The following is a 14,000-nucleotide window of genomic DNA, read 5'->3' on the forward strand; positions in this document are numbered from 1 at the left end:
CTCCGTGTTTATCACTCTTTGGGTGAAGAAGGGCTTTCTTTTATCTGTTCTAACCCGACTGCTCAGCAATTCCATGGAGTGCCCACGAGTTCTGGGAGTGCTGGGGGGGAGAGTAGGTGGAGCCACTCTGTTGTGGCTTCAGCAAGGCAGAACAGCCTTGCCTGCAGCAGTCAAGCATTGTGGGAACATTTGCCCAGTGCAACACTGCTGCCTCTCCAGTCTGCCTAGGGGAGTTTTCCTTTGCACCCCCCTCCCAGCCCATGGGGCCTTGCAGTGAGGCTACACCAACTCGGAGACCAGCTGCCATCCTTTTTTCTGTCTTTTGTACCTGGCACACATGGACCTGCCCGCCAAAGTGACATTTATGTCAGATCCGGCCCTCATAACAAATGAGTTTGACATCTCTGAGTTAGACACTTTCAGAGATCTTTTACAGCGACATGTTCCCCTGAGTTTGACATCCCTGGTGTAGTCGTTAGGAGCTGGTTTGGTGTAGTGATTAGGACCACAGAATCTAATCTGGGAGAACCGGGTTTGATTCCCTACTTCTCCACATGCAGCTGCTGGTGTGGCCTTGGGTTAGTCACAAGTTCTCCCAGAGCTGTTCTCTCAGGAGCCATTTCTCTCAGAGCTCTCTCAGCCCCACCTTCCTCACAGGATGTCTGTTGTGGGGAGGGGAAGGGAAAAGGAGTTTGTCAGCCGCTCTGAGACACCGTTGAGTATAAATCCAATCTCTTCTTCTTCTAAGCTTTCAAGAGTCAACGCTCCCCTTGTCCGTCGCAGGAGAGCAGAAACCACGAGTCCTTTCATCCTAGTCCAGGGGTCGGTCCCCAGCATGGTGCCACTCAGTGTTCTCTCTAAGCTGAGCTCGCGTGAGCTAGCTCACAGTTTTTTTAGCCTCCGACTCACATATTTTTGTCTTAGCTCGGGAAGGATGGCTCCAGTCCAGAGCAAACTAATTTATGCTGTAGCCAAAGTGCTCGCTCACAACTTTAACGCCAGGCTCACAAAGTAGAATTTTCGCTCACAAGACTCCACAGCTTAGAGGGAACATTGGCCAGGGTGCCCGCTAACAGATTTCCTGGTGCCCGCCAAGTGTTTTCAGAAAGCGGGTGGGACCAGGCGGAGCTTTTGCCCAGCAAGGTCTCTGATTGGACATTGGAGATTCGATGGGCTGTGCACGATCTTAAAAAGCTTGCTTTGGCAGCCGCTGCTCCCCTGGCCACAAGGATATTCACTGAGTGACTGAAGGTAACTGGTGGCAGCCATTTTATGGATAGCTCCACCTTCTGTGGCGGCTCTTTTGCGGCAGCCATTTTGTGACTCCACCCACCACGCCGTGTCAGAATTCCAAATACGCCCTCAGTCTGGAAAAGGTTGAAGACTCCTGTCTTAGTCAGGAGCAGTGTTCCCTCTAAGCTGAGTTGGTGTGAGGCAGCTCGCGGTTTTTTAGCCTCCAGCTCACAGGTTTTTGCCTTATCTCAGGAAGGATGGCTCCAGAGCAAACTGATTTACGCAGCAGCCAAATGGCTCGTTCACAACTTTAATGCCAGCAGCTTGCAAACTGAGAGCCAGTTTGGTGTAGTGGTTAAGTGCACGGACTATAATCTGGGAGAACCGGGTTTGATTCCCCCACTCCTCCACTTGCACCTGGCTGGATGACCTTGGGCAAGCCGTAGTTCTGATAAAAGCTGTCCTTGAAAAAGAGCAGTTTCTGTCAGAGCTCTCTCAGCCCCACCTTACCTCCCAGGGTGTCTGTGGTGGGGAGGGGAAGGGAAAGGTGTTTGTAAGTCGCTCTGAGACTCCTTCGGGTAGTGAAGGGCGGGGCATAAATCCAAATCTCTTCTTCTTCTTACAAAGTAGAATTTTTGCTCACAAGGCTCAACAGCTTAGAGGGAGCCTTGGTCAGGAGGCGGTGTGTGTGTGTGTGTTATAAAGGATGTTTCTAAAGGACGCAGAGGTGCAGTGCTTGATTAATTAGAGGTGTAATCAGCTTGATTAAAGCAGAGGAGAGATGCTGGGGGGGCAACCAATTAGCATCTGTCGTGTCTTGTGTACTTCTGGAGTGCATCTTTGCACGTGCTCATGCATCACTGGATGACTGAAGTGACCCATAGGTCAAGGTGGGCAGCCATGTTGGTCTGAGACAACAGAACCAAGAGTCCAGCGGCACCTTTAAGACCAACAAAGTTTTATTCATGGCATGAGCTTTCGTGTGCAAGGCACAGTTCGTCAGACAGAAGCTATTGAAGTTTTCACAGCTACTAGGAGGCTCGTCATTAGCTCTTGTCTTAATTTGGGTACGTTTGTTTCATGCCATTCATCCAGGAATACAAGATTATGACTAGATGGTACCTAACGCCTGAAAGCCTGGCTAAGATAACCTCGGCTCACTCACCTACTTGCTGGAAGCAATGTGGAGAATTGGGCTCCTTTGCCCATTGTTGGTGGGAATGCAGTGTTATTTCTGTCTCCTGGCAAGATATCTGACAACAAATAGAACTAGGGAAACAAGACAAAACTGGGGCCAATATAGAACCAATAATACACTCTAAACCATGAGTAGTATGCTAGATACAATTGCTTTATACTAGATAGTTACTATAAAGTATACAAAATTTCCCCAAATATTTACAACAATAAGAATACAATAGAATGTCAGTGGCTGCCAACAGCCCCAAAATAACAGTGGAATTCCTAAACAGTTACTGTTGGCAGTCAAAAAAGTAGAAGGCTTAATGAGCTGAAAGCTACTGGAGCTTGACGAAGCAGCCGGCTTACACTTGGTTTCGTCTAGTGACTTCCTCATAAGCAGCTTAACTGTAAGATAAAATCCATAACAATACATAACAATACATTTCAAGCAGAATTGAGCATGGCACTTAACACAGTTGACAAATCCACAATAAGCATTTAACACAGTTGTCAAACCCACAATAAGGATTAAGGTGAAGGTATACTACCTGTTGTTGTATATAAGTTTTCTTAATATGTGTATTTTCTTGGTTTTTAAGATACTCCTCTAGAGTTGCTACCTTTAATATAGGGACTAGCCCTTATTTCCTACAAGATAGAAGTATTAAGGTTTAGTACAGTTATATAGTTAATTGTATGATGTTAAGTTAAGTAAGGCTATTCTACTTAGTACCCACCTTGGACCATATCTCCTATAGGACCTGTCCTTGATAGACTAAGCTTCTTAGCCAAAGGTCTCTCTGTTCAACTGTTACATGTTTACCATATATATCCTAAGTGACACCACCTGCAAGTTCCTATTAAAGAGCCCAGCAATATGGGCTTAAAGTCTGTATGTTTTACTATTTCATGTATATCATATGTATCTTAAATGATGTATAACAGAGATATCATTTATAAAAAACATGTATAGTCTATAGCTAGGTTTAATCCCTTAGGATATTGTGTTTGTAGTTTATGTATCCAGAAAGCCTCACGTCTTTCTAAGGCTTTTATAACATCCACCTTACTGTATTTATAGGTGTTGAAGGTTTCAAGCACTAGAAATTTAAGATCATTACAGCTGTGTCCCTGTTCGACAAAATGGGGGACTAATGGGGAGTCCAAATTTTTCTGTCTAATGCGAGATTTATGCTCAATGATACGTGTCCTAACGGCTCTTGTGGACATACCCACATACAATTTAGGAATAGAACAACCACATTGGATCAAATACACCACTTTTTTCGTTGCACAAGTAGTAAGTTGCTTAAGAGTAACAGTAACATTAATAGAAGGAAAAGTAATTTGATTAGTAACAATTGCAAGTGCACACACTGAAGCAGCCGGCTTACACTTGGTTTCGTCTAGTGACTTCCTCATAAGCAGCTTAACTGTAAGATAAAATCCATAACAATACATAACAATACATTTCAAGCAGAATTGAGCATGGCACTTAACACAGCTGACAAATCCACAATAAGCATTTAACACAGTTGTCAAACCCACAATAAGGATTAAGGTGAAGGTATACTACCTGTTGTTGTATATAAGTTTTCTTAATATGTGTATTTTCTTGGTTTTTAAGATACTCCTCTAGAGTTGCTACCTTTAATATAGGGACTAGCCCTTATTTCCTACAAGATAGAAGTATTAAGGTTTAGTACAGTTATATAGTTAATTGTATTATGTTAAGTTAAGTAAGGCTATTCTACTTAGTACAGTGTTATTTCTGTCTTCTGGCAAGATATCTGACAACAAATAGAACGAATCACTGGCTATGCTGTACCATTCACTCCAGAACTGATCTCCCTGGATGACCGGCATGACCCCTTTCTTTGCTGTCACTTATTTTGTGCATGTGCCAAAAGCATCTTGAGGCTTTTCCGACACGGCGTCATCAGAGATTGGGGGTCAGCGTCCGCTTCTAACTTTTTAATGTTTTATTACTTTTAGAGTCAGAGGACGAAGCAGAGCACGGTCCTCGCACCGGTGATCGACCTGAAACGAGGCAGCGCCTCTGACGAGCGACAGGTGGTGGACACCCCACCGCACGTGGCAGCCGGCCTGAAGGTGAGAGTGGGTCTGTGAAGAAGAGCAGAGCAGAGGAGCCCTAAACAGAAAGCAGCTAGTACAGGTCACGGGGAAAGGCCCAGACGGCTTTTCTCCTGCGATCCTCTCCAGGAGAAAATAACGACCAAGACATGAACGTGAGAGCAGCCCTGTTAGATTAGAGCAAAGGTCCATTTAGTTTGGCATCCTGTTTCCCACGCAGGGGCTGTCCAGGTGCTCCTCCGAGACCCACCAGAGGAACACGCAATTAATAGCTTCATCTCCTTCCCACCGGCACTATGTTTGGTCACATACAAACATCACACAGAAAAATCCCAGATATTAAAGCCAGTTTGGCGTAGTCGTTAGAAGTGCGGACTCTAATCTGGGAGAACCGAGTTTGAGTCCCCACATGCAGCTGCTGAGTGACCTTGGGCAAGCCACAGTTCTCTCAGAGCTGTTCTCTCAAGAGGAGTCCTCGAAAGAGCTCTCTCAGCCCCACCCGCCTCACAGGGTGTCTGTAGTGGGGCAGGGAAGGGAAAGGAGATTGTAAGCCGCTCTGAGACTCCTTCGGGTAGTGAAGGGCGGGGTATACATCCAATCTCTTCTTCTCTTCCTCTTCTAAAGAGGAGGTCTTCGCAGTCTGCCTCAAGCTATGTCGTAATGGTACTTGATAGACCTCTTGGGAAGAGAGCATTCCGTAGCATCGGCCCTCTGCCAGGAAAGCCCTGCTTCCGACTAGCCATCCAGAATCAGGCCCCCTGTTAATGTCTTTGAGGCACATATGGAAGGGCCCTGCCCTTAGAAGTAATCTGAAAGCTAATAGAAATAAACTAAACTAAAAGCTTAAAGCGTTTGCAGTTTGTCCAGGACATGTTTAATGTGGCTGATGGGAATAATAGCACCACAACAAAGTGCCCGGGTATAGATAGGAACAGTATGATGCCTAGAGATGTGAAGGGCCAGAAAAAAAATGGAAAAATTCGGGAAAAAACTGTTTCCCCCCATTTTTTCCCCCTGTAGCCTTTTTTGTTTCCCCCCCCCCGAAAAATTGGAAAAATTGAAAAAAGAAAAGAAAAGACATTGATTATGGAACGTTTTATTTCAACATGATGATTAGAGAACATTTTATTTTAACACTATGAATAAATATTTTAAGACAAGGTGTTCAAATATTTTCCAAATTATTTCTAAAAAATATGTATGCTATGAGATTGATCTAATTTCTATGCACTGAGGACAAGCAAGTCCTAGGTTACCAACTGAACTCTCCAATGCAAGAACAAGATGCATTTCTTCCTTTAGGAGGTGCTATTGTCAGAATTTTTAATATGCTAGTTGTGATAGGTCATGCCAAGTAAAAGTGTCCATAGTCATATTTTATGTTCCTGAAGTAACAGAATGACTTTCAATCTGGAAAAGAAAAAAAGAAGTTCTAATGTAGCATTTCCCCCCCATTTTTCCCCGAAAAATTCCTTTTGTTCCGGAAAAAAGCGGGTTTTTTTTTCCAAGCTTCAAAATTTCCGGAAATTTTACATCTCTAATTGATGCCCAGCGATCTGTTTCAGGTGCTGTTTGTAAACAGTGAGCAAATGATTCAGAAGCTGATCCAGTGAGTCGACATGCAGGGGGTCCAATCTCAATCCCCAATTGCAATGCTGCTCGCTTCAGGTTGAGTGCACGGTGCAGTGCACCTTGGATGTGCATCCTGGCACACCTTTGTGCATACCAGTAGCAGCGCAGCCACAGTCTCCATGTTGTAGGGCACGGGAGTAGTTGTTCTGGTAGAATTTCTGAAAGGCACTTTTTGCAAAGTGCTTTGGAAGAAGGATGAAGTGCACAGCAAAGGTCGTCAGCTTTGCTGACGGTTATATTTTTTTAAAATAATTGACATGTCTCGCTTTTTCGATTCCAGGACCCCGTTCCCAGCGGCTTTTCTGCGGGGGACGTGTTGATCCCTCTGGCGGACGAGTACGATCCCATGTTCCCCAATGACTATGAGAAAGTCGTGAAACGCCAGCGGGAGGAGCGGCAGAGACAGCGAGAGCTGGAGAGGCAGAAAGAGATTGAAGAAAGAGAAAAGTAAGTATTTTGGGCCCAAAGGCGTTAAAACTCTTTGGCTTCCTCTTAAACCGTTTGGATTGCTCTGAAGACGTTGGGGGCTAAAGAACTCATTGTGCAAATGGGCCAGCATAAGTACCTTTTGATCTTGTCAATCCTAATTATGTTTTCTATCTGCTATTCACATGTTCACCACAGGATGAGTTTTCAGGTGTTCTGAACCACTTCACAAGAACAGAAGCACATAAGAGAAGCCAATGTTGGATCTATTGAGATATATGTCTAGGTGATAGAGGTAGCAAGCAGTTACTAGATCAGTTTGATCTGTTTGACAGTCCTAGCTGTCATGCTAGTGATTAAGTGATTACAACCAGGTGTTATACTAGCAGGTGTTCTCTATCAGGCATTGTTAGAGTAGGTAATTAATTCACCTTGTTAGTGATTGGCTGGGTTTAGTATATTAGCTATCAGCTTGATAAGCTAGGGGGGGACTTAGTCTCTCAAGCTAAGGCCCGGTATGCTGTATGATAGCCTGTATATCTCTGTGCATATATTCACCATTATATCTATATAAACTTTCTATGCACCTTCATCACCAGTTGGTCTCCAGCTTCTTATTTACTACACCCAATAGGATCAGGCCAATGGCCCATCCAGTCCAACACTCTGTCACACAGTGGCCAAAAATACTAGGTGCTGTCAAGAGGTCCACCAGTGGGGCCAGGGCACTAGGAGCCCTCCCACTGTTGCCCCCCCCCCCAAGCACCAAGAACACAGAGCATCACTTAAGAACATAAACACGTAAGAGAAGCCAATGTTGGATCAGGCCAATGGCCCATCCAGTCCAGCACTCTGTGTCGCACTATGTCACGTCAGATGACGAAGAGAGCTGTGTTTCTCGGAAGCTTTATGCTACAATTGAAAACAGATCAGCCAATATCATAATGCCCCTATCTAAATCAATGATGAGACCTCATTTGGAATACTGTGTGCAGTTCTGGGCACCACACCTTAAAAAGGATATTATAGCTTTGGAAAAAGTGCAGAAAAAGGGCAACTCGAATGATAAAAGGGTTGGAACACTTTCCCTATGAGGAAAGGTTAAAGCGCTTAGGGCTCTTTAGCTTGGAGAAAAGACGACTGAGGGGTGACATGATCGAGGTTTATAAGATTATGCATGGGAAAGAGCAGGTAAAGAAAGAGGTACTTTTCTCCCTTTCTCACAATACAAGAACCCGTGGGCACTCCATGAAATTGCTGAGCGGTCGGGTTAGAACGGATAAAAGGAAGTACTTATTCACCCAAAGAGTGATTAACACATGGAATTCACTGCCACAGGAAGTGGTGGGTGCTACAAGCATGGACAGCTTCAAAAGGGAATTAGATAAGCATATGGAGCAGAGGTCCATCAGTGGCTATTAGCCACAAGGTATAGCTAGGGGCTCTGGGGCAAGTGATGCTCTGTCTTCTTGGTGCTTGGGGGGGGGGTCAACAGTGGGAGGGCTTCTAATGTCCTGGCCCCACTGCTGGACCTCCTGATGGCACTGGTATTTCTGGCCACTGTGTGACACATGGGCCTTTGGCCCGATCCAACATTGGCGTCTCTTATGTTCTCATGTACAATAAAGTTTGTTAGTCTCAAGGGTGCCACTGGGCTTTTCACTATTTCTGTGAGAGAGGGAGTTTTAACTAGCGAAATCTCATAGCCTGGCAGTCTTGCTGGTCTCTAAGGTGTTCACAAAACCAAACAAGGACCCACGGTAAGTAGGAAAACCAACATACAACAAGTACCGTGCACAGATGATTATAACATATCATAAACATGTTATAAAGAGACTTTAAGGAGTCCTCCCTCTTGAAACTTTATTTAACAGAGGAGGACTATTATTAAAGGTTGTACAATAGCTTTTGAGATTCTTGGAGATGATTGTTGATATTTTTGATTAAGATGATTTATTATATATGTACAAATTATTGTAAAAATATTTTTCAAAAAATATAAAATTATTTATGACATGTTATAATCATCTGTGCATGTTACTTGTTGTATGTTGGTCTCTAAGGTGTAACTGGGCTCCAGTCTAGCAATCCTACTGCAGACCATTGTTCCCTCTAAGTTGAGTTAGTGTGAGCCAGCTCACAGCTTCTTAGCTTCCGGCTCACCCGTTTTCGTCTTAGCTCAGGAAGGGTGGCGTCAGAGCAAACTAATTTTATGCAGCTGCCCAATCGCTCGCTCCCAACTCTAAAGCCAGTAGCTCACAAAGTGGCGTTTTTGCCCATAAGACCCCCACAGCTTAGAGGGAGCATTGCTGCAGACCAACACAGCCAGAACTGTCTTCATGCGGAAAGATTGTCCTCTTCATTTCTGTTTTAACTGCAAGGAGGCGCAAAGACCGGCACGAGGCGAGTGGATTCTCGAGACGGCCAGATCCAGATTCGGACGAAGACGAGGACTATGAAAGGGAGAGAAGGAAACGAAGTAAGAAATGCTCCATTGGCTAAAATATAGAATACGGTACTGCTCAAAAAAAATTCCACCCTGTCGGCTGCACGTGGGAACCTCCCCCTTCTCTGCATCAAAACGTATTCTCGTGTGTGTGTGTGTGTGTTCAAGGGCTGGTCAGGTTTGGTGTGGGGAGGGAGGCTGGGTCTTCCCTAACGAAGCCATTTGGGAGTCCGACCACCCCCCTCCCTGTTTGGGGGGGTCTTTGGGGGAGTCTGGCCTTCCTGGATGAAGAGGCCTCCGCGGGCAAAGTGAGAGGACATCCCAAAAGCTTCAGTGATAATCCTGGTGTCATGCTACGAGGTGGTGTACGGGGGAACCTTCCTTCTGCTGAATCTGCAAAATGGAAACCGTAGAGCCAGTTTGGCGTCGTGAATTCAAATCTGGCACATGCCAAACCAGAATTTGTACAGGATGGAGTGACATACATTCAACTCACGCAATTCTATGCTACCAGAAGTATTGGTGAACTTTAATTGGCTATACCTGAGGCCTATCATATACAACAATAATATACATATAAATATATAAGGATACAACATCTGGCCTTATATTGCATATGTACAACATCTGATGTCAAAAAACCCTTTTTTGAATGTATGTCAAGTTTGTATTTTGGATCGTGACCACTGAGGGAAGGCCCTTTGGGGCCGAAACGCGTTTGGTTCAGTTGCACAGCACTAACCCATCTATGTATGAATGTTGAAAAAAAAAATGTCTGAATGTGTACACCTGAATAAATTTTGTATGTTTATAATATTTAGTGTCAGCTTAACCCTTGTGGATTTATACATGCCAAACTATGCCACTAAGTTTGGTGTAGCGGTTAAGAGTGCGGACTCCAATCTAGGAGAACCGGGTTCGATTCCCCACTCCCTCCGCATGCAGCTGCCGGTGTGACCTTGGGTCAGTCGCAAGTTCTCTCAGGGCTGTTCTCTCACAAGCCGTTCTCGAAAGCGCTCTCTCTGAGCCCCACCTGTTGGGAGTGGGAGGGACCGTAAGCCGCTCTGATACTCCTTTGGGTAGTATTGAAGGGTGGGGTGTAAATCCAATCTCCTCCTTCTCCTCCTCTTCTTCTGAAGCTGTCTGGAAACTTAAAAGGCCGGAGCGCTTCCCAAGAGGGAGAGAGCCGTGCATTAGCATTTATCCTTCCTTACCCCAGTCATCTTTGATTACTTAGAACGGTCAAGAGCCAGTCCGGTTTTAATTGGCTGTGGAAGCAGGAGATGGTTTGCAAATAGGTCTTCTGAGACACCGCCGCAGGGGACTCCACTTAATGAGAGCAAGCAACATCGCCAGCCTTCTTGGCAGCGTCCCTGCCCGAATGTCCCGTTAATTTATAAGCCGGGAATCTCTGTGAGCCAGCAGGCTTCCGGCTCTTCTCCTTCAATTAGCCGCTTGCCTTTCTCTGCCGTTGTCAGGGTGACCACATAAGTAGCCGCTAGGACTGATGCTGACAAATGCATAAGACAACTGTGTGTGTGTGTGTGAATGCCATCCTAAAATCGTAGAGTTGGAAGGGTCCTCCAGGGTCTTCTAGTCCAACCCCCTGCACGATGCAGGAGATTGACAAATACCTCCCCCCGCCACACACACCCATTGACCCCTGCTCCATGCCCAGAAGATGACAAAAAAAAAAAAAAACCCCCCAGGACCCCCGGCCAAACTGGCCTGGAGAAAAATTTCTTCCTGGCCGCAAAGTGGCGATCAGCTTTTCCCTGGGCGTGTAAAAAAGGGCCACAAGAACTAATCAAGAAGAAGAGATTGGATTTATACCCCGCCCTTCGCTACCCAAAGGTGTCCCAGAGCGGCTGACAAACTCCTTTCCCTTTCCCTCCCCACAACAGATACCCCCTGTGAGGTAGGTGGGGCAGAGAGGGCTCTGACAGAAACTGCTCTTTTTCAAGGACAGCTCTTATCAGAACTATGGCTTGCCCAAGGTCATCCAGCCAGGTGAAAATGGAGGAGTGGGGGAATCAAACCCGGTTCTCCCGGATTAGAGTCCGCGCACTTAACCACTACACCAAACTGGTTTAAGGCCTTGCCACACTTTTGTCTAATTCCATCTGTTGCTTCGGGTCCTCTCCTCTGCTGCCGACTGGAACAGCTCCTTGCCCTCCTCCAAATGACAGCCTTTCAAATATTTAACGTGAGCAATCATGTCCCCCTCAATCTCCTCTTCTCCAAACTCAACATTCCCAAGGCCCTTAGCCTTTCCTTGCAGGGCTTAGTCTCCAGACCCCTGATCATCCTCGTCGCTCTCTTCTGCACCCTCTCGATTTTGCCCACATCCCTTTTGAAGTGAGGCCTCCAGAACTGCACACAGGACTCAAATTGAGGGGAGGTAGAACTTTGGTGGTTCCTTTCTCTTTGAAGAGCCAGTTTGGTGTAGTGTTTAGGAGCACCGACTCTAATCTGGGAGAGCCGGCTTTGATTCCCCACTCCTCCACATGCAGCTGATGGTGCGACGTTGGGCCAGTCACAAGTTCTCTCAGAGCTGTTCTCTCAGGTGCAGTCCTCGAGAGAGCTCTCTCAGCCCCACCTCCCTCGCAGGGTGTCTGTTGTGGGGAGGGGAAGGGACGGAGATTGTAAACCGCTCTGAGACTCCTTCGGGTAGTGAAGGGCAGGGTATAAATCCAGTCTCCTCCCCAGTAATGTTCCAGAGGGCATTTTGAAAAAGATGTTAGAATGGTAGTAGATCGGAGTAGCCCAGGAAAGGCACTTTTATAGTGCAACAGGATTGTACTACTCCATTGCCATCATTGGAGGTATTACCTGTTTTTACAGCATTGACCTGCACCTTGTAATCTGCCATCTGTCTTGTCTATAGTCTGTAAAATTTAACTTGTTTTGCATTGTTGTTTAATTCTGTAATACCAGTTTTATGCTGTTTGATTGCGCTGCAGAGGTTTCAGGGCGGACAAAAGGAAACACTAATTTACACAGAGAGTGATTAAAATGTGGAATTCGCTGACGGAGGATGTAGTGATGGCCACAGGAATAAACAGCTTTAAAAGGGGATTAGAGAGATTCCTGGAGGATCAGTCTATCAGTGGCCACTGGCCATGGGGACTGAGGGGAACCTCCACATTCAGAGGCACTAATCCTCTCAATCCCAGAGCCAGGAGGCAACATCAGGGGAAGGCCTGTTGTTGGCTGTCCAGAGGAACTGGTTGGCCACTGAGTGAGACAGGATGCTGGACTAGATGGACTCTCATTGGTCTGATCCAGCAGGGCTTTTCTTATGTTCTTACGAAGGGCTCGGCCTCTCTGCCCTGTTGTTGGCCCTCCGGAGGAACTGGTTGGCCACTGTGTGAGACAGGATGCTGGACTAGAGGGACCCCTGGTCTGATCCAGCAGGGCTCTTCTGATGTTCTTAGGATGCTGGACTAGAGGGACCCCTGGTCTGATCCAGCAGGGCTCTTCTGATGTTCTTATGAAGGCCTCGGCCTCTGTGCCCCGTTGTTGGCCCCTGGTCTGATCCAGCAGGGCTCTTCTGATATTCTTATGAAAGCCTCGGCCTCTGTGCTCTGTTTTTGGCCCTCCGGAGGAACTGGTTGGCCACTGTGCGAGACAGGATGCTGGACTAGAAGGACCCCTGGTCTGATCCAGCCGGGCTCTTCTGACGTTCTTGTTTTTTTATCCTGCAATCTGCCTTCTCAGTAAGAAAAGTGGCTTATAAATAAAGGAAATAAGCTAATAGCCTGCCGAAGCATCACTTAGATTTCTTTCTCATACATTTGCCGTTTTCTTTTGCAGGCATGGGAGGAGCCGCTATTGCACCGCCAACGTCTTTGGTCGAAAAGGACAAAGAACGTATGTCAACCTTCAGCTTTCTTTCAACGTGTTAAGTCAGTTGTGCTCGGAACGTCTGTCTCGGGGGTTCTGCCGTAATGTCAAGCTCCCACAGCCTTTGAGTCCCCTTGGCACAGCCACGCTCTTCTAAGTCCCCTGAAGTCAGCGGGCTCAGGCTGTAACTCTGTTTAGAATTACGCTGTTGGTTAGCCACAGACTCACAGTGTGTTGCGGAGGGTTCTCGAGGTGCGCTGGCCTAGGAGGGCAGTGGCCAGGCCGCCACCCTGGCTGTCTCTGCCCGGCCCACCTAATGCAGTGGTTGGGTTAGGATCTTGGCCAACCAGCTTCATATAATCCTAGAATTGGAAGGGGGTCCTCCGGGGTCATCTAGTCCACCCCCCTGCACAATGCCGGGAATTCACACATACCTCCCCCAGTGACCGCCGTTCCGCGCCCAAATCCCCGTTCCGTCACGAAAGCTTGGTGGGTGACCTCGGATCCCTCGGTCTCCGCCTGTCCCGCCTCACAGGGTTGTTGGTGAGGACAGAACGGAGGAGAGGAGAATCCCATAAGCCGCTTTGGGTCTCCATTGGGGAGAAAGGAGGGATATAAGTGAAGTGAATAAATACTTCAGTCTGTGGGAAGGGCACGATGATTGATCGCCCCTCCGTATGAAGGAAAGTTTGCCGGATTCCAGAAGTGACAGAGCGAGCTTTGACACACCAAAGCTTAATAACCCTGGACATTTCGTTGGTCTTTGAGGTGATGCTGGACGTGAATTTTGTTCTGCTGAAGAACTGAGAGTCCCTGGAAGGCGTGAGATCTTCACAGAATCATAGAGTTGGAAGGGACCCCACAGGGTCATCTATTCTGACCACCTGCACAATGCAGGAAATTTATTTATTTATTTATTTATTTTATTAGTTTGATTTAGATCCCGCCCTCCCAAAGGCTCAGGGCGGCTCACATGCGGCAAAGCCGAGTGCAAAATATAATACAACATACAATAAATACAACATTTAAAATCACAATAAAACCTTCCAATGGCACGATGCTATACCTATATTAATCCTCCAAGGTGGGGACAACCCCCCCCCCCCCCAGTTTTGGGGCCAGGCTTTCGCGTGGGGGGGCT

At 46.6% G+C, this 14,000-nt stretch overlaps 1 protein-coding gene across 2 annotated transcripts in view; it reads left to right on the forward strand.

Annotated features, from left to right (window-relative positions):
* The window catches only part of RBM17 (RNA binding motif protein 17), a 39,675-nt gene that overhangs the window by 3,822 nt on the left and 21,853 nt on the right, over positions 1-14,000 (forward strand). For both annotated transcript variants that reach the window (XM_015424729.1, XM_015424736.1), the window contains exons 3-6: positions 4,411-4,527; positions 6,422-6,588; positions 8,949-9,046; positions 12,830-12,886. In XM_015424729.1, the coding sequence (XP_015280215.1) occupies positions 4,411-4,527; positions 6,422-6,588; positions 8,949-9,046; positions 12,830-12,886 (439 nt within the window). The remainder of the gene's footprint in view (positions 1-4,410; positions 4,528-6,421; positions 6,589-8,948; positions 9,047-12,829; positions 12,887-14,000) is intronic.

The sequence above is a fragment of the Gekko japonicus genome, unplaced genomic scaffold, assembly GCF_001447785.1.
Source record: "Gekko japonicus isolate JY-2015 unplaced genomic scaffold, Gekko_japonicus_V1.1 scaffold2865, whole genome shotgun sequence".
In the NCBI taxonomy this organism is placed as follows: Eukaryota; Metazoa; Chordata; class Lepidosauria; order Squamata; family Gekkonidae; genus Gekko; species Gekko japonicus.